The sequence below is a fragment of the Eulemur rufifrons genome, chromosome 6 (genome assembly GCF_041146395.1).
Source record: "Eulemur rufifrons isolate Redbay chromosome 6, OSU_ERuf_1, whole genome shotgun sequence".
Classification (NCBI taxonomy): domain Eukaryota; kingdom Metazoa; phylum Chordata; class Mammalia; order Primates; family Lemuridae; genus Eulemur; species Eulemur rufifrons.
In genome coordinates this window covers 79,151,346-79,170,724 of record NC_090988.1, presented here as the reverse complement: position 1 = coordinate 79,170,724, position 19,379 = coordinate 79,151,346, and the positions used below count along the sequence as shown (strand labels likewise).

The 19,379-nt window shown below is 44.6% G+C and overlaps 1 protein-coding gene across 2 annotated transcripts in view; it reads right to left on the bottom strand.

Annotated features, from left to right (window-relative positions):
- The window catches only part of KIAA1549L (KIAA1549 like), a 269,352-nt gene that overhangs the window by 108,820 nt on the left and 141,153 nt on the right, over positions 1–19,379 (bottom strand). The window contains exons 2-5 of one of the 2 annotated variants that reach the window (XM_069469793.1): positions 13,966–16,506; positions 12,907–13,536; positions 10,438–10,553; positions 133–352 (exon numbers count right to left, since the gene is read on the bottom strand). In XM_069469793.1, coding sequence (XP_069325894.1) covers positions 133–352; positions 10,438–10,553; positions 12,907–13,536; positions 13,966–16,506 — 3,507 coding nt within the window. The remainder of the gene's footprint in view (positions 1–132; positions 353–10,437; positions 10,554–12,906; positions 13,537–13,965; positions 16,507–19,379) is intronic. The other variant, XM_069469794.1, reaches the window with a different exon arrangement.

Sequence of the window (19,379 nt, the reverse complement as noted above, 5' to 3'; positions counted from 1 at the left end):
AGCAGGGAGAAGGTACACAAGGACTTTTTAAAAATGACAGAGTTGCTAGCAATGGAGTTTTTAAATAGGTGTCCGCTTGGCACTGCCGCTGATCCAGAATGGATACAAATCTTCTCTTTCTGAGTTACTTGCCTGTTTTCAGCTGGAAGTAGCCTGCAGGCTGGGGATTCCACGAGGAGGCAAGTACTGCCACAGACTGTAAGTTGGGGGTGTGTTGCTTCAGATCCGCGGTGACGTTGCTGACCCCATAAACGCCCAGCATTTCGATCACTACAGCAGGCAAGTACACCAGCCTCCCTTTGGTAGCATAATAACCAACCGTGAGGTTATGAGCATGTTCTAGGATGTCCACCTACAAAACAAATGGACCCAAAGAACTCACTGTTGATTTCCACAGTACTTTTAAGTTCTTCCTGGTGTTTCTTAGAACCACAACTGTTAGTAGCAAGATTGGAGAATAGGATGTTCTCCGTCAACAAATATTCTTAACAATCTTACAGAGCTGCTGTCCCCAACCCCTGGGCTGTGGCCCAGTGCCTATTAAACTGGGCGTGCATCACCACCTGAACTCCGCCCACCACACCCCCAAGTCCGTGGAAAAATTATCTTCCATGAAACTTAGGAGCCAGATCACGCAGCAGGAGGTGAGCGGTGGGTGAGCGAGGGAAGCTTCATCTGTATTTACAGCTGCTCCTCATCACTTGCATCACCGCCTGAGCCCTGCCTCCCCCCTACACCCTTCCATGGAAAAATTTTCTTCCATGAAACTGGTCCCTGGTGCCAAAAAGGTTGGGGACTGCTGCAGGCTATAGCATATGTGGATTGAGAAGTCTCATATTGTGACTCATGTTGTGATATTGAGAAATATCACAATACAACAAAATGTAATTTACATCAAACCTACATGGGACAGAATTAAATCTGTATTTTTAAATTCTTTAAGTGCCTCAGTATAATCCTGTAAACACCGATTATTACCAAAAAGGCAGAGGGGAGACAGCAGGCCAGAGAGATTTCCAACTAATGGAATGCTGAGGAAAAGAGCTTTAATATATTTCTCATTTCTGAGAATTAAAAGGCGAGAATGACAGATTAAATGGGGCACCTTTGGGGCACAGGTCAAGAAGTAAAAAAAAAAAGTTAATTCCTTCTTTGAGAAGCAGACAGAAGACTCGTTCAGACTTGACTTCATCCTTGGCTTGTAAACTGGTTCAAGACCAAGATGGAGATGAGCCACCAAGAGCTTCTCTCACAGCTGAGTCCTCAGGACACCGATGATCTGAGCTCTTTCTGTCTCAATTGTAACATTTCGAGGCTAGATTTTACTCTTATGTTTTTCTTTTTGCTTTCTTGATGTTGTATATTAACAGTTCAGGGTGTCTGGGGTTCTTGTTTTTTATGTATTAAATGTAATGTTTACTACAGAATTACATTTGAAAAACAGAGAAAGTAACACATATATACATACACATGTGTGTGCATTGTAGATATTGCTTTATAACCTCCTTTTTTCCAACTTTTGTTAGTTTTATTTCAAGGGAGTACAAGTGTTTATGTTACATAGGTACCTTGCATGATGCTTAAGTCAGGGCTTTTGGTGTGTCTGTCACCAGGATAGTGTTCATTGTTCATTGTACCCCATAGGTAAGTTTTTATCCCTTACCCCTCCACCCCGCCACCTTCTCAGTTTCTCATCTATTTCACATTGCTTTGTGCTGTGTGTGCCCACCTACTAGCTCGCACTTATTAGTGAGAACCTATGGTGTTTAGTTTTCCATTGCTGAAATACTTAGGATAATGGTCTCCATTTCATCATCCACATTGCTGCGAATGACATTACTTCATTCCTTTTTATGTCTGAGTAGTACTCCATGGTATATATACACCACATTTTCTTTATCCATTCATCAATCAATGGGCACTTAGGTTGATTCCACATCTTTGCAATTGTGAATTGTGCTGCGGTAAACATTCGAGTGCAAGTGTCTTTTTGATAAAATGACTTCTTTTCCTTTGGGTAGATACTCAGCAGTGGGATTGCTGGATCTAATGGTAGGTCTACACTTATTTTTATGAGAAATCTCCACATTGTTTTCTAAAGAGGTTGTACTAATTTGCAGTCCCTTTCTCTCTGCATCCATGCCAGCATCTATTATTTTTTGACTTTTTAATAATGGCCATTCTGATAGGGGTAAGGTGGTATCTCCTTGTAGTTTTAATTTGCATTTCCCTGATGATTAGTAATGTTGAGCATTTTTTTCATGTTAGCCATTTGTCTATCTTCTTCCGAAAACCTTCTGTTCATGTCTTTTGCCCACTTTTTGATGGGGTTGTTTGTGTTTTTCTTGCAGATTTTTTTGAGTCCTTTATAGATTCTGGATATTAGTCCTTTGTTAGATGTATAGTTTACAAATATTTTCTCCCATTCTGTAGGTTATCTATTCACTCTGTTGATTATTTCCTTTGCTGGGCAGAAGCTTTTTAATGTAATTAAGTCCCATTTATTTATTTTTGTTGTTCCTGTATTTGCCGTTAGCATCTTAGACATAAATACTTTGCTGAGGCCCATGTCTAGAAGAATTTTTCCCATGTTTTCATCTAGAATCATAAAAATGATTTCATACCTTGCATTTAAGTCTTTAATCCATCCTGAATTAATTTTAGTATATCGCGATAGATAGGAGTCCTGTTTCATTCTTCTGCATGTGGCTATTCAATTTTCCTAGCACCATTTATTGAACAGGGCTTTCTTTCCCCCAGTGTATGTTGTTGTCTGCTTTGTTGAAGATCAGTTGGCTGTGTCTCTTCTTTTATACCAGTACCATGCTGCTTTGGTTACTATAGCCTTGTAATACAATTTGAAGTCAGGTAATGTGATGCCTCCAGGTTTGTTCTTTCTGCTTAAAATTGCTTTAACTATTCGGGCTCTTTTTTAGCTCCAAATGAAGCTTAGGATTATTTTTTCTAGATCTGTGAAATATGAGTTTGGTATTTTGATGGAGATTGCATTGAATCTGTAAATAACTTTGGGCAGTAGGACATTTTAACAATGTTGATTCTTCCAATTCATAAAGGATGTTTTTCCATTTGTTTGTGTCATCTGTGATTTCTTTCATCAGTGTTTTGTAGTTGACCTTGTAGAGATCTTTCAACTCCTTGGTTAAGTATATTCTTAGGTATTTTATTTTCTTTGTAGCTATGGTGAATGGTATTGAGTCCTTGATTTGACTCTCAGCTTGACTGTTATTATATAGAAATGTTACTGATTTGTGTGCATTGATTTTGTAACCTGAGACTTTGCTAAATTTATTTACCAATTCCAGGAGTCTTTTGGTGGAGCCTTTGAAGTTTTCTAGATACAAGATCATACCATCAGTAAATAGGGATAATTTGACATCTTCTTTCCCTATTTGGATACCCTTTATTTTTTTCTCTTGCCTGATTGCCCTGGCTAGGATTTCCAATACTATGTTGAATATAAGTGGTGACAACAGGCATCCTTGTGTTGTTCCAGTTCTTAAGGGAAGTGCTTTCAACTTTCCCCCATTCAGTATGATGTTGGCTGTGAGTTTGTCATATAAGGCTTTTATAATTTTGAGGTATGTTCTTCTATGCCTAGTTTGTTGAGGGTTTTTATAATGAAAGGGTGCTGGATTTATCGAATGCTTTTTCTGCATCTATTAAGATGATCATATGGTCGTTTTTGTTTCTATTTACAGGGTGAATCACATTTATTGATTTGCATATGTTGAACTATCCTTGCATCCCTGTGATGAAACCCACTTGATCATGGCGGATTATCTTTTTGATGTGCTGTTGAATTTGGTTTGCTAGCATTTTGTTGAGGATTTTTGCATTTATGTTCATAAGGGATATTTGTCTGTAGTTTTCACTTTTTGTTTTGTCCTTTCCTGGCTATGGTATCAAGGTGATACTGGCTTCATAGAACGAGTTAGGGAAGATTCCCTCCTTCTTGATGTTATGGAATAGTTTCTGTAGGATAGGTACCAGTTCTTCTTTGTAGGTCTGATAGAACTTGGCTGTGAATCCATCTGGTCTGGGGCTTTTGTTGTTGTTAATGTTGGAAGATTTTTTATTACTGTTTCAATCTTACCACTTGTTATTGGTCTGCTCAGGATTTTTACTTCTTCCTGATTCAGGTGTAGGAGGTTGTATGTTTCCAGGAATTTATCCATTTCCTCTAGGTTTTCTAGTTCATGGGCATAGAGGTGTTTGTAGTATTCATGGAAGATGCATTTCTGCAGTATCAGTTGTAATGTCTCCTTTTTCATTTCTGATTGAGCTTGAGTCCTTTTTCTTCTATTTCTGGTTAATCTGGTTAGTGGTCTATCGATTTTGTTTATCTTTTCAAAGGACCACATTTTGTTTCATTGATCCTTTGTCTCATTTTTATGGTTTCCATTTTGTTTAGTTCTGCTCTGAGCTTTGTTATTTCTTTTCTTCTGCTAGCTTTGGGTTTGGTTTGTTCTCCTTTTTCTAGTTCCTTGAGATGTGACATTAGGTTGATAATATGTGATCTTTCTGTCTTTTTGATGTAGGCATTTAAGGTTATGAACTTTCCCCTTAGGATTGCTTTTGATGTATCCCAAGATTTTTGAAATCTTGTGTCCCCTTTGTCATTTAGTTCAAGGAATATTTTTATTTCCATCTTAATTTCATCATTGACCCAAGGATCAGTCAGCAGCAGATTGTTTAATTTCCATGACTTCAGGTAGATTTGAGTGTTTCTCATGGAATTGATTTCTAATTTTATTCCATTGTGGTCTGAGAAGATACATGGTATGATTTCAATTTTTTTAATTTGCCAAGACTTGTTTTGTGGCCTAAGATATGATCAATCTTGGAAAATGTCCCATGTGCTGATGAGGAGAATGTACATTCAGTGGTTTTGGGGTATAATGTTCTGTAAATGTCTGTTACATCCATTTGTTTTAGAGTCCTGTTTAAGTCCAGTGTTTCTTTATTCATTTTCTACTTTGATGATCTTTCCACTTCTGTCAGTGGAGTGTTAAAGTCCCTGGCTATTAAGATGCTATGGTTTACTTCTTTGCTTACATTAGAAGAATTTGCTTTATGAAACTGGGAGTACCTGTGCTAGGTGCATATACAGTAAATATTTAGGATGGTTATGTCTTCTTGTTGAATTGATCCCTTTACCATTATACATGACTATCTTTGTCTTTTTTTTTAATCATTGTTGATTTAAAGTCTATTTTATCTGATATGAGAATAGCTATCCCTCCTTGCTTTTGGTTTCCATTTGCATGGAATATTTTTTCCATTACTTTACCTTGAGTCTGTGTGTGTCTTTGCAGTTTAGATGTGTTTCTTGGAGACGGAAAATTTTGGGGTTGTGTTTTTTAATCCATTCATCTGGTCTATGTCTTTTAAGTGGAGTATTCAGACTGCTCACACTCAGTGTTGGTATTGATATATGGGATGCTGTTCTGTTCATTATGTTGGATGATACTTTATTGTTTTGTTTTCTCTCTTGTGCTATTGTTTCATAAGAGTTGTGAGCCCTAACTTTTGGGTAATTTTACACTGGTGTGTATCTATTGTGCTGTCGCATGTATAATGCACTTTTGAGCATTTCCTGTAGGGCAGGTCCAGTAGTAACAAATTCCCTTAATGTGTGCTTGTCTGGAAAAGTCTTTATTTCTTCATCATTTATGAAAGTTAGGTTTACAGAATACAAAATTCTTGGCTCACAGTTGTTCTATTTCAGAAGATTAAAAATGGAGCCCCGATCCCTTCTGGCTTGTAAGGTCTCCACTGAGAAAACTGCTGTTATCCTGATGAGTTTTCCTTTGTAGGTTAGTTGTTGCTTTCATCTTTAAGCTTATAGAATTTTCTCCTTCATTTTGACTTTGGCTACGTTGATGACTATGTGTCTTGGAGATGTCTTATTCACTATGAATCTTCCCAGTGTTCAATGATCATCTTCTATCTGGATATCTGAATCTCTGGTGATACCAGGGAAGTTTTCTTCAATAATTCCCTTGAATAAGTTTTCCATGCTTTTTGCTTTTTCTTCTTCTCCCTCCGAGATACCTAAAATTCATATATTGGCTCATTTCACATAGTCCTATATTTCTCTAAGTCATTATTCATTCTTCTTTATTCTTTTTTCTGCATCTTTGACTGGCTGGGTTAATTCAAAAGCCTTGTCTTCAAGCTCTGAGATTCTTTTTTCTGCTATGTCTAGCCTGTTGCTGAAGCTTTCTGCTGTATTTTGTAGTTCTCTAAATGACTCATTCATTTCTTTAAGTTGTGTTATATCCTTTCTTATGTTGTCTATCTCTTTAGTGAGTTTTCATTCATATCCTGAATTTTTTTTTTTGGTTTCTTTATGTTGGTTTTCAAATTTCTCATCAATTTCATTCATCTTGTTTGCCATCTATATTCTGAATTCTGTTTCTGACAATTAGACAATTTCCTTTTGGTTGGGATCCATTCTTGTGGCTCTATTGTGATCCTTTGGTGGTGTTGAACTAGCTGTTTTTTCATGTTGCTGATTTCTTTGCTGGTTTTTTCTCATCTGAAACCTCTTCTCTCAGCTCAGGGCTGATAAGTTTATGGTGCACCTGTTCCCCTTTGCTGAGAACTCTCCTACTTAGTGAGAAGAGGGAGAGGTCCCTAGATAATGCTTTTGTGTCATACTCTGGAGGACTGACCCAGCAAGGAGAGGGGTGGATGCATTGAGAGCCAGCTGTTCTCCTGCATCATCTTGATCCCCTGTGGTTGTCACAGTCTAAGCCGGTGTTGGGGATATTCATTCAGATTGGTGGATTGGTCCCAAGGCCACTATTGGAAGCTAGGGTAGGAGCTGAGCAAATCCTTCTCCACAGAGACAGGTGGCGTGGTGACCTTGGCCGGTGACTGTGCAGGTCCCGGGACCTTGTTGGGTGCCTGGATGCATCGCAAGACCTTGGCCAGTGTTTGGGCAGATGGCAGGACTTGGGCCAGTGCTAGGAGATCTTTGTGTGGAGTGGTGTGTTGGTCCCTAGGCTGCTGTTGGAAGCTCTGGCAGGGAGCTGGATGAGGCCCTCTCTACTGAGGCAGGCATTGCAAGAGATTGCTCAGCCTAGGTGTCCCTGAGGTGGTGGCAGTGGCTGTTTGGTGAGGCCATCTAGGCTGTGGCCATGGGTATCAGGACTGCAGATGTTCACTTCATCTTGGTCTAGGTGTAATGGCAGTATGCAGTGGGAGGCAGCTTCTGGCTAGTGGGTTGTGGTGGAGAACTGGACCGTAGGTGTGGTGTTGTACAGTGTCATGAGGGCACGGCCTGCCAGCTGGCATGCAAGGCCAAGGGGCTTGTTTTGCTGATTGGCACTCAGGGTTGCAGGGGCATGGCCTGCTGGTTGGTGCACAAGACAAAGAGCCATGGCCCACTGCACAGTGTGCGGGTCTGTGGCAGGCAGCCCACTGCACAGTGCACAGGGCAGGGTGTGGCCCACCGGCCAGCGCACAAGGCCAGAGTGTGTGGCCTACCACACAGAGCACGGGTCCATGGGGGCGTGGACCTCCAGTGGTGGCACACAGGTCAAGGGGCTTGTTCCTCCAGTTGGTGTGCATGGCCGCTGATTGGTGGGTGGGTCCACAAGGGTGTGGACCTTTGCTCAGTGCCCAGGGCTGAGAGAGCAAGGGCCTTGGCATGACAGCACACGGGGCCAGGGGTGCTTGTTCCACAGGTTGGTACATGGGGCCACAGGGGCTGGGCTGCTGGATGGCTGGGGCTCTCTCCCCACACAGGTCCTGCTGAGACTGCTACCATGGGGCCCCTTGAGCTCTTCTCGAGTTCCCTGGTAGGCGGGAGAGGCATCCAGCTCCCAACCTTGGGCATGTGAGAACGTCTGGCCTCCCTGCTCCCTCCTCAGCCAGGCAAGAGGCAGTGCTGGGGCAGCTGCACCAAAGCCGATCCCTGTGTAGACTGGGTGCTCTGGACCTGACAGCTCAGAGTGGCATCAGCTGTGGCAACCCGGGAACTGAGGCCAGCAGGTCCCTGCTGAACCTGCTCTCTGATTCAGCTTCATGATACAGTCTCCAAGCAGTTCCACTATCAGCATGGAGGCCCACGGTGGTGGTGGTGGGGCCCTCACAGCTTGAGTTACAGTGTCTGCACAAGGAACGTGGGGCTCTGGGGCTCTCTCCTTTGTCCCTTCCCCACATGTGGGGGTCTCCCCCACATATCTTCCCATCTTGGCGAGTGGAACTCCCCATTCTCATCTCCTCCATTCTGAGTGTCTCCCATCAGTTCTCTGGTGATCCACAGTGCTCTCTCCAAGAGGGTCCATCCACAGGTGGGTGGTGACTTGCAGTTTCATCCTCTCCTAGAGAGCAGCATGTGCGGGCTATTTCTAGTCTGCCATCTTGGCCCTCTCCACAATTTTTTATTGTGTTAAAATACACACAACATACAATCTACCATCTTAACCATATTTCAGTGTAATGATCAGTGGTGTTAAGCAAATTCATAATGGTATACAACCATCACCACTGTCCATTTCCAGAATTGTCTTAATCGTGTAAAACTGGAACTCAGGGTGTTTTTAACAAACACCTGCTGCCCCTTCTTATTCTTTCCTCTCCATTAGGTGTAACGTGTGTTTTCTGAAGAAAGCAAGACGACTGACTTTGCAGCAGGGTGGGCGTGCCTTTGGTTCCGGCACATTGTGTGCTTTCCCTCAGTCTGTTTCCTAAAGATGGTGTTCAAGATTTTAGCTGAAATAAGGGATGCTTCAGGATGGGACATGGACACGGCACAAAACACCACTAAATCATCCAGTGAGAAAGCTGCTCCCTTTTCAATCTTGGTTACCTCAAGGAACAAGCCTCAGCTCAGTGATTATTTGCTTTTAACGTCTTTCTAACCCTTGCTAATTTCTTTTTTAAGCAAACAAAGGACACCAGGCTCAGTCTCAGAGCCTTCTGCAGGCAACAACGTCTAGCTTAAATTTAACAAGCTGTTTGCTTCCCATTATTCTCATTTTTATTTGTGGCAAATGATCTTGATTTCCATATATGATGATAATTACCAAATATCCTTTCAGAAGAAATGTATTTAAGTTTTAAAAAATGAACCCTCTTTTTTTTCTTTTTTATGAGACAGAGTCTCTCTCACTCTGTCAGCCGGGTAGAGTGCAGTTGCATCATCATAGCTCACTACAACCTCAAATTCCTGAGCTCAGGCGATCCTCCTGCCTCAGCTTCCCAAGTAGCTGAGACTACAGGTACGTGCCATGACACCTGGCTATTTTTTCTATTTTTAGTAGAGACAGGGTCTTGCTCTTGCTCAGGCTGAGCTCAAGCAATCCTCCCACCTCAGCCTCCCAGAGCGCTAGGATTACAGACGTGAGCCACCGTGCCCAGCCTAAAAAAATGAACCCATTTTTAAAAACCTAATACTTTGATGATATGCAGAAAAGACCAAAACTAAAAAGGTAGTTTGAGAATGACTGAAATTTAGTGAAAATCATATCAGGCAACTAAATGGGAACATTCACATTTTCAACTTCCAAAAGGAGTTTCCATGAAGAAAACCACAGAAGCTTCTCATGGAACATCTTTCTTTTCTTTCTTTTCCTTCTTTTCTTGTCTTTTCTTCTTTCTTTTTTCGTTTCCTTTCCTTTTTCTTTTCCATTTCCTTTCTTTCTTTCTTGTCGAGAATTGTATAAAAGAGATTGACAATGACCAATAAACCGTGTGCCAAATCTCCTTCCTAGTCCTTGGTGTGATGGGTCAGGAGGGATCACCAAGCTGAGTGCAGCTGGAGGACAGAATATCAGAGAAAGAAGCCAGAGCAATATTTTTTACTGGTGCAAAAGAAGTCCACCAACTGCCAGTTGCATTTACTGCTTGAAAACTTGGGACAAACCCAGAGTGTAAAGCAAAGCTTCCATCACTCAGATATGCCATCGAAATCAGCCAGCGCTCGTTGAATAGTACTTGGCATTAAAGCGTTTGGAGAGAAGAAAAATGTTTACTTCTCTGTCTGCTGCTGGCAATTTAAGCAGAGTTAGACTTGATTTACAAGTTGGAATAATTTTTAAATGTCCATAAATAAACCACTATTTATAAGGTGAGGAGAATAAAGGAAAAAAACAATGGACAGTTTCTAGAGATTATACAAACGATACTAAACACTTTCCCCAAATGATGGGATAATGGGACAGTTTAAAACAGTATATCCAGGCTTTAAAAAAAATCTAAACATAAGGCAATTAGTCTCAATTTCCCATCTCAAAATGTGACCTTTTTCTCCAGCTACCATGCATTAGCTATTTGCCAAAACGAAGACAGATTCTACTTCTGGCCAGTGTGGTTATGGTATCTAGAAAGGAGGAAAACAGTGTAAACATACTTTGGACTCAAGAGGCAGACTTGGCCCGATTACAAGGCAGGGGGCTTACGTACGTGAGCCGAGACATCGCTCTGGTGGAAAGCCTTCCGCAATGCCTGCGTGAGCCCTTTGGCTACATTGAGCTTCAAGGATTCGCTGATCTGCACTCTCCTTTGGGTCAGAAAGAGGACTGTGGGGCAAAACAGAAGTGTGGCAATCAGGGTGAGATGGCCAACCACATAATCAACCACTCCTCCCAGCGGCCACCTTCTGTAAGTTCTGAGTAAAGCTGGCAAGCACAGGTCCAACCAACGAGGGGATAGGCTGGAGTGGTAGCCCTGTTGGTCCTGCAGAAGTCCTAAGGAAAGAAGGCCCTAGCCTTCTGTGTGGCTCTAATGGAGAGAGAGTTGGTATGCTGATGGCAGTTCATTTCTGAAATGCTGCCTCTGACTGTGAAAGCCAGGATCGGCAGTGCCTTCTCTAGATGCAATGAAATTCCTGCAACAACATTTATGGACAGCCTACTTAGGTGCCCTGAGCTAGGTGCTGCAGCCTCAAACAACCCCAAGTCAGGAAGGCACAGTCCTCACCTCACAGCGGGACAGAGACAGGCATGGAGACAGGACGGAGAAGAGGCCTTTGCAATTGAATGTTACAGGTGCTATTTGAAGGAAAATCTATGATGCTCTTGAAGCTCCTAAAAGGAGCATCCAGCCCTGAGCTGGGCAAGGGGCTAGGGATCAGGAAAGGTTTCCATAGGAACTGATACTTCAGCTGAGTCCTGAAGGATAACAGGAGTGAACTTGGCTAAGGAAGAAAGGATTGCCTGCACCCACTCCCAGCAGAGGAAATATCAAGTGCAAAGGCACAGGAGAGGAGTGAAATATTCAGTATACAGTGGTTCCCCCTTATCCATGGTTTTGCTTTCCATGGTTTCAGTTACCCTTGGTCAACCTCGGTCTGAAAACAGGTTATTATGGTACAACAAGATATTTTGAGAGGGAGAGAGAACATTCACATAACTTTTATAATGGCATATTATTATCCTTGTTCTATTTTATTATTAGTTATTGTTGTTAATACCTACTGTGCGTAGTTTACAAATTAAACTTTATTATAGCTATTATGTATAGGAAAAAACACAGTATATACGGGGTTCGGTACTGTCCGAGGTTTTGGACATCCTGCAATGTATCCCCAGCTAAGGGAGGACTCCTGTACATGTTTAGGTTTGGCCCTGACGGAAATGGGAAACAAGGAATTTTAAGGAAAGAATGCATTTTAGAAGGTTCCCTTGACGCAGACTGGAGAACAGATTGGAGAGGGGGGAAGTCTGAAGGCACAGAGATAAATTTGGCTGTTGGTGCAGAAATTTAGGTGAGCGATGATGACAGTGTGAACTAGGATAGAGAGGGGGGATATTCAGGAGGCAGAAGTGAAAGGAACCGTGACTGATGAGATGTGGCTGGGGTGGGGGCCAGGGGAGAGGAGAACATTTCAGACTTCTGCATCTGGGTGGGGCTGGGGCTGCCTGCCACTCCGAGGAGAGCGGGCGGGAGTGGGGCAGGGGAAGTGGAACCTTAGACGGTATAATTTCCTGAGAAATAGAGAGAGATACTATACTTTCCGCTATGCCTAGTTTTGCAATTTCCCATTTTAGAATAGGATTTGTCTCAAGATATCATTTCATTTAATTCTCTGTGGGGTGAGGAGGAAGGCGGCATGCGAGCATTCAGCACTGGCACGCTCTTTCAAATAATCTGTCTAATGTTTTTTATAGCAAACGCCACCACACTATTAAAAGCACCTCGTGCATTCTAGGCCTGCTTTGCTACCACTGGGGAGCAGGGGCTGAAAAGACAGCATCCCGGCTCTGCTCACGGCTCTAGTGCTGCCCGCCCCACTGTTTTCGAGTCTTCTTTTTACATCAAAAGAAATCTGGGATCCCACGTCGGGTACAGTAGCTGTACTTGTACTATCTGCTGATTGAGAAAACACATGATATAAAGCTTTTCTGAACTCTGTGGCACTTCCAAAATCTTGTAATTTACAAATTGCATCACACATTCATGTGAGACATCATTCAGTTGTTCTTTAGGCAAAACAGTGCATGTTTGCACTCTCAGACCCACAGGCCAACTGTGGTTTCCCAGGGGCCTCTGACATCAGGACTGATCCTAGGACTAGAATTCATGTCAGTAAGTGTCAGGATCTTTATCCTCTGACACTTGATAAAGATCAAGTTTTCCCAGCCTCAGCCCCATGGACATCTCAGGCTGGATTAATCTTTGTTGTCAGGGGCTGTCCTGTGCACTGTAGGATATTTAGCAGTATCCCTAGTCTCTATCCCACTAGATTCCAGTAGCACCACCCCAAATATGACAACGAAAAATGTCTCCAGACACGGCCAACATCCCCTGGGGGAGGAGGAGCAAAAATCACCCCTGGTTGAGAACTACTGATCTAAAACAAAAATAATTGTTACATCTCTGAGGCCAGGCTTTCTGCTTTCAAGTAAAATCAGAAGGACAGTGGACTCATACCTGTCTTCACCAAGAGCTTACTGGACATCTGACACTCCAGGTTGGATGCCATTCTGCCAGTTGTGACCACGGCAGCCGATGAAGCAGGAAGAGCACCATCTGTGTTTTCTGTCCGCAAGGGTGGCAACCGGGTCGCCTTCACTGAGGCTGTCATGGATGTCAACGCTGCTGTGACCGTCAGCGGGCGTGCGGTGGATGCTCTGGGCATCTCCGGGTTGGTGGGGTTTGGGAAGCCTGTGTGCATGGCTTGTGGTTTCCTGGGGAGGTGTGTTGTGGACAACAGGCCAGAGGCAGTGCCTGTGTTCCCTTGCATGGCTGTATGTGTGCTCGCGGTGTGTGCTGTTCTTGCAAACATGTAGGTTGGTGTGAACGGGAAGGCTGTATGGAGTGCCCCCTGTGTTGCCTTTGGGCCAGATGCCACCTTGTTTGTGACATTTTTAGCCAGAGTAGTGGTCAAACTGCTCTTGGCTAATCCTGAGGCCACAGCCAAAGAGCTGCTGCCGGTACCCTTAGCAAGTAGAGCTGCAGACAGCGCCGGTGGACTTGGTTTCCGCAGAAACAGCGTGGCTGCGGCTGCTGCTGCGGCTGCTGCTGCTGTTGGCTCTACCTTGGATGACACCGAGAAGTCCACTGTAAAGAGACAAAAAGCAACATCTGTCATTGGCCTAGAATGCAACATCACTTGTTCTGATGATGGATGGATGTAACTTATGGGTTTGCCAGGGTGAAAAGTCTCTGCACTCTGGGCTTGCAGTGGGGAGAACTTACTCAAAACAACTTTAGACTCCTTTAGTCAATTAACCATAACGAGAATGCCATTTATGGCAGAGCTGTGGTTCATAAGGAAGACACAAATTCTAAATACTTTCAAAACATCAGGTGGGCAGAGGATCAATGACATGACTATTTGGGGGTGCTAACTCACTCCTGAAAGGGGGTATGTGCTCCTTCAGAGCAAAGCTGGCATCTGTGTTGAGCTTGAAGATGCTCTGGCTACAAAAGCAGTCATACCTGTTTTGGGGGAACCAGGAAACAAACTACCTCCACTAGTGGCTGCACCTGTCCATTTCTTGGGGTGCTGAGAAGCCTGCAGCACTTTGGAGGGGGTCCTGGAAAAGGCACTGGTTGATATAGGAGGAGATTCAGCAGTAGAGTGATGTCTCAGGATACTCTGGAGTGGTGTGGAAGCATTTATCACAGGTGATGGATAGATGTTGCTGAAAATTTGGGAACCTGTATCTGTTCCATCAGAAAGCATTCCCTGTAAGCTAGATGTAGAAGTCAGACGCGGTGAGGTTATCAAAAGAGGATGTGTTGGCTGGGCAGGCAACTGTAGGTGGGGATGAGATGCAGAACGTTGACTTGTGGATGGGTGATATTCAACCTCAGTTGTTTGGAAGTCTCTGGAACGATTGTCATTGCTTGTGGGCCAGAGGTCTGTATGGTTTCCAACCACAGCCCTGTCTGACTGTTGCATGGGCTGGTTGGTGCCTGTACCAAGGACTAGATCCTGAATGCTAAAGCCTTCTGCAGTCACGAAATGCCCAGCAGTGTCTTTGAAATCCTCAGATTTTATTGCATTGGCAGCTGAAGTTAAACCACTGGGAGGAGTTGTGGAAGCTGAATGGGTTGTCCAACTTGTGGAGTTAATTGCATGTCCATTTAAATCATAATTTGTTTGCTGCTGCAAGCCAGCTATTGTTGATTCCGTGGAAAGGGATCCAGTTACTGATGAAAGAGAACTCCAGAAAACATCTGTGGCTGCCGGCTTTTTCATGTTTCCCATTGTTGCGAAATCATAGACATCAGTGGAGGAGGGAATTGCTGTCACCTGTTTGGAAGCTGAAGCTGGCAACGCCGAATGGCCCACAGTAGCTGTGTACGTCTCCAGCTTCGTGCTGGAAAAGCCAGGAGATGGCGAAACCGTCCAGGTTGTTTGTACGGAGGGTGTGGAAGGTGGAGGTGACCCCGGAGGAGGGAGCGTTGTTCCAGGTGCTGTAAGGACAGCAGATGAACTCCGATCAGCAGCAAGATCAGAGACGAATCCATTTACAGTGTGAAGATTCAAAACCTCTCTACTTGGAAGGGCCTGGAGAGGAACTGTCACGTTTGTTTTTTCATTTTTCCTTAAAATGGCTGTCACGCTGTCCCCTTTCCATGGGGGAAATGTCCAAGTGGTTGAAAGATGAGCTCCTCTGCTTGAGAGGAGGAAGTCCGTAGCCACAGCAGGAAGGGCCCCGTCACTGCCCTCTTCTGGAGGAGCAGACACCCCTGGCACCGGGGGTGAGGGGGCACGACTCTCTGCAGGCTGGAGGAAAGTGAGCGTGGAGGGAAAGTTGGCTGTCCTGTTCCACGGTGACGCGGGAACCACCCCAGAGAGCATGGCTTGCCCTCCACCTGGTGTGGTAAAAGGCAGAGGAGAAGGCACCCAAGAGGAAGATGTGTGTTCTGCTGCATGGGCGGGCCCTCCGGAATTCTCTGGAGCTGCTGACAAATGCAGCGGGTTAGCAGAGTCGCTGGTAGTAGCAGGGGCTAGCTGTCTGCTGCTGGTCATGCCTATGGCCACTGATTCTGCCGTCTGGAAAAGTGGAGACTCAGCCTCATGGGTCGCTGCTGCTGTGCTCTTAAAAGCCGGCAAAGACACCCCATTGTGCACTCTTTCAGGCACCTCAGCTCTGACTGGCTGTGTGGACGCAGGACCTGAAGCCACTTCCAGCACTGACCACGAGGGGGTTCCACCCGGAAGCCGAATAAGACTTCCAGGGGCTGGGAGAGGGGGAGATGGATGGGCCGGTTCTGCCCTGGAGCCCCAAAACCCTGGTGTGGGAGAGTCTGCTGAGTGGGGACCCTCTGCTGGGGACAGCTTGGAATCCTGCTTTGTTGAGAATCCTGAAAAACCTAGATGAGGGGTGCCTGTGACATTCTGGGGATTTGGGGATGGACTGGGGTCTGTTTCGTCAGAAAATGGGTTCAGCAGATTAGCTACACCCTGACCTGAAGTGGGGTCACCTGGAGCTGGGTGGGGAACTAAATGTACTTTGGTGGGCCACTCTGTTGGCTTAGAAAAGATGATGGAATGAGGTGAGTGAGGAGCCAATGAAGAGGATGAAGGTGGAAGGAGAATGTCTGAGCTTGGGGGATGCTTTGAAATGGAGGGAGTCCCTGCCTGAACTGGCCGAGACGGGAGGACAGCGCTCGGGGACGTCACTGATGGGACCGTGTCCGCGGGGGGAAGCATGCTGGTGAGAGGCGAACCTGATGCGTCGGCTGCTTCTTCTCCCCCTTGAGGCCTTGGTTGGACCAGAGACTCGGTAGAATCCTTGGAAGGTTCGAGGGAGGCGCTATGTCCGCTTCCTTGGAAAAGGGAAGAAGCGAAGTCCACGTGAGCCCTAGTCCTGCGGCGGGTCTTGGGCGGAGGGGTTCCGGCTAGCAGCGGCAAGCTTGTGTTATCAGGGGACTGTCCCAGCACAGTCTTGGTTCTGTCCACTGCTGAGGAAGACTTGACTTCTGAGAAAGGCCATGTTGGTGGAATTGGTAACAATTTCCCGTGAGGAAACGACTCAGGGGTTGGGGTGACATTTATCTGTAGATTGTCTGTTCCTGTGAAACAAAACATCAGGCAATCAGGCGTTGGATAATCCCAAAACGCCTGCTGTGGTCAGGTGCTAGAGACAAGGGGTGTGCCATTCAGGCACAGCCTGGACCGCACGGAGCCTCCGCCCCATCATGGACGGCTCAGGAACAAATTCAAACAAGGGATGATATAATCTCAAGTATGAAAATACTGCAGATAACCTACAGGGCAGGGCTGGTGAGAAGCAGTTTCTGAAGTGATGTTTAAGGGAAGATGCGGAAAATACTTATGTATTTAAAACCAATTTTTTTTGGTACCGCCTACGAGGCTTGGACTATGAAACTTGCAACCTAGAAAATCAAAGCCGCATGTGGCTACTTGCCATGGCCAGTGACACCGAAATAAACCTCCTCTGCGAACCCAAACTGCAAGAAACTAAGGAAGGACTCTATCCGAGCATGGATCTTTTTTAGGACCCTAGCGCATCTTCAGTGAAATATCTGAGGTTGCCTATGTTTGGAAAGATGGCTCCAATGAAATATACTTTCCTTCCTGGATTTAAAAGGATTCCTGCCACTACCATTCATGCCATGTCAAACAGCCAAGGAGATTTCTTTCAGATTAGGCTATTTCAGAAGAGAAACCACTCACACCCAACCGCGGAAGGAAACACCTCTCACAATGTCTGGTGTCACTACAAGCGCCTGCAGAGGCCAGATCTGTCAGCATTAGGGTGTGAAGGCACAGGCAGAAAGGCCAGGAGGCAGGGCACAAGACGGTCACCTCCACTGGTAGAAAGCTGGACATCACACACGGTTGGGAGAGAAACATCATCCTGCCTGAGCGGATTCCCCTTTCCGTGGTTTCTGAGTGTTGGTGGTGCTGATCACCCCAGAGGTGGCTTAGTGACCTTAAAGAATATTTTAAATTAAACATAATATATTGTTGCAAATGGCTACAAGGAGGATATTGAACAGAAATGATACATGTTTGAGATGATGGATATGCCAATTACCCTGATCCGATCACTATGCATTAAACGTATCAAAACATCACTATCTACCCTATGTATATGTACAATTATTTGTCAATTAAAAATTATTTGTTAAAAATAAAAGGTGCTTCTAGAACTTTCTACATTATTGGCTAAAAACGTTAGTTAGAACCATCTAGTAGAAACAAGCCAATCAAGAAGTGAAGTCAGAAGTCCTGGGTTTGTACACAACCTTGGCCACCTGGAGCTGCGTGTGCATTGTTGGACCACAGTCATAAAACGTGGGGGCAATAAGCACACCCTAACTGCCCCACCAGGCTGTTGTGAGGAGCAAATGAAATTACAGAAGTGGAAGGAAGGGCTCTCCGAACAGAAAGGCACCAAACAAAAAAAAAATGTTTTTAAAAGCACTAAACAAATGAGCTGTCATTATTTAAGCCCCTGTGTTTTTTGTTTGTCTAACAAAAGAGGACACTGTAGCCCTGAGAGGGGACACCACTTGCCAGAAGCCACATAACTGCTGAGGAACAGCAGGTCTTGTCACTCCCAGCACTGTCCTGTCTCCCCATACGGCCTTGCTCACCCGTCCTTGTCTTCACTCAGCCCCTGTCATGTTCCACCAACAAAAAAGCCAAACAACTAAACCTAAAATCTCAAAATATTTGAGCTTTTATAATACACAATCTTCTCTATAGTCACAAAAGCTAAACAATGAAGGTTTTCTGAAAGTCTCTTCAGTTTCATTTTGTAAGACTTGGAAAAGTAAGGACAGAGGGTGTCTTTGAATTAGGGAATGTGCAAAAACACTCCTTTCTGATTCCTCCTTTTCTTGTTTTTAGAATTCCCCATTCTTGGGATTTACAGATACCCAAGACATTGGCCTTACGTCATTTTTAGAACTTGTCAGGGCATAAGCCAATACCACATCAGTCAACGTGCTTCTCGACTCAGTTTTGTAAGAGACCAAATCATTCTCCTGGGCAAGCCGTCCTCACAAGCCCAGCTCAGCCTAGTTGTCTCCTTTTCACCAGATCAGAATCATTAGGGCCATTTCTAGTAGAAACTCCCTCTGGCCCCTCCTAGCCAAAGCCCACCTTAAATGGAAACAAATGGCAAGACGCATATATAGCTCCAGGACACCAAAGTCTACGTATATTTCATTAAAATACATGGCCTCCTTGGGAGCTGCTTCAAGGTTTGCAAAGAAATTGTGTCTCTGTGTTACCACATGCAGCCTATGGAGGTATTCCTCCTCAGACAGTTACAATTTTACAGGGAAGGAGGTTATTGTTTTCATGGCTCAATCCTTCCTGTGCATGTGGCTTATCTCCTAAACAGCCTCAACTTCATAATTTGCATGCAATCATGTCTGGTTACTTATATGGGTGAATATAACATCCATATGAGGTAGTGCTGCCTTTGGGTGTTCTCCAGTTACACTTTAGAATCCATTTTTATGACTTAGACGTCAGGCAAAATCCATGCAGGATTTCTTTTTTTGTACTTTCATTGAAAGAGATTCAACCATGGGGGCCGGGCGCGGTGGCTCACGCCTGTAATCCTAGCTCTCTGGGAGGCCGAGGTGGGCGGATCGTTTGAGCTCAGGAGTTCGAGACCAGCCTGAGCAAGAGCGAGACCCCATCTCTACTAAAAATAGAAAGAATTATATGGACAGCTAAAAATATATATAGAAAAAAAATTAGCCGGGCATGGTGGCACATGCCTGTAGTCCCAGCTACTCGGGAGGCTGAGACAGGAGGATCGCTTGAGCTCAGGAGTTTGAGGTTGCTGTGAGCTAGGCTGACGCCACGGCACTCACTCTAGCCTGGGCAACAGAGTGAGACTCTGTCTCAAAAAAAAAAAAAAAAAAAAAAAAAAAAAAAAAAAAAAAAAAAAAAGAGATTC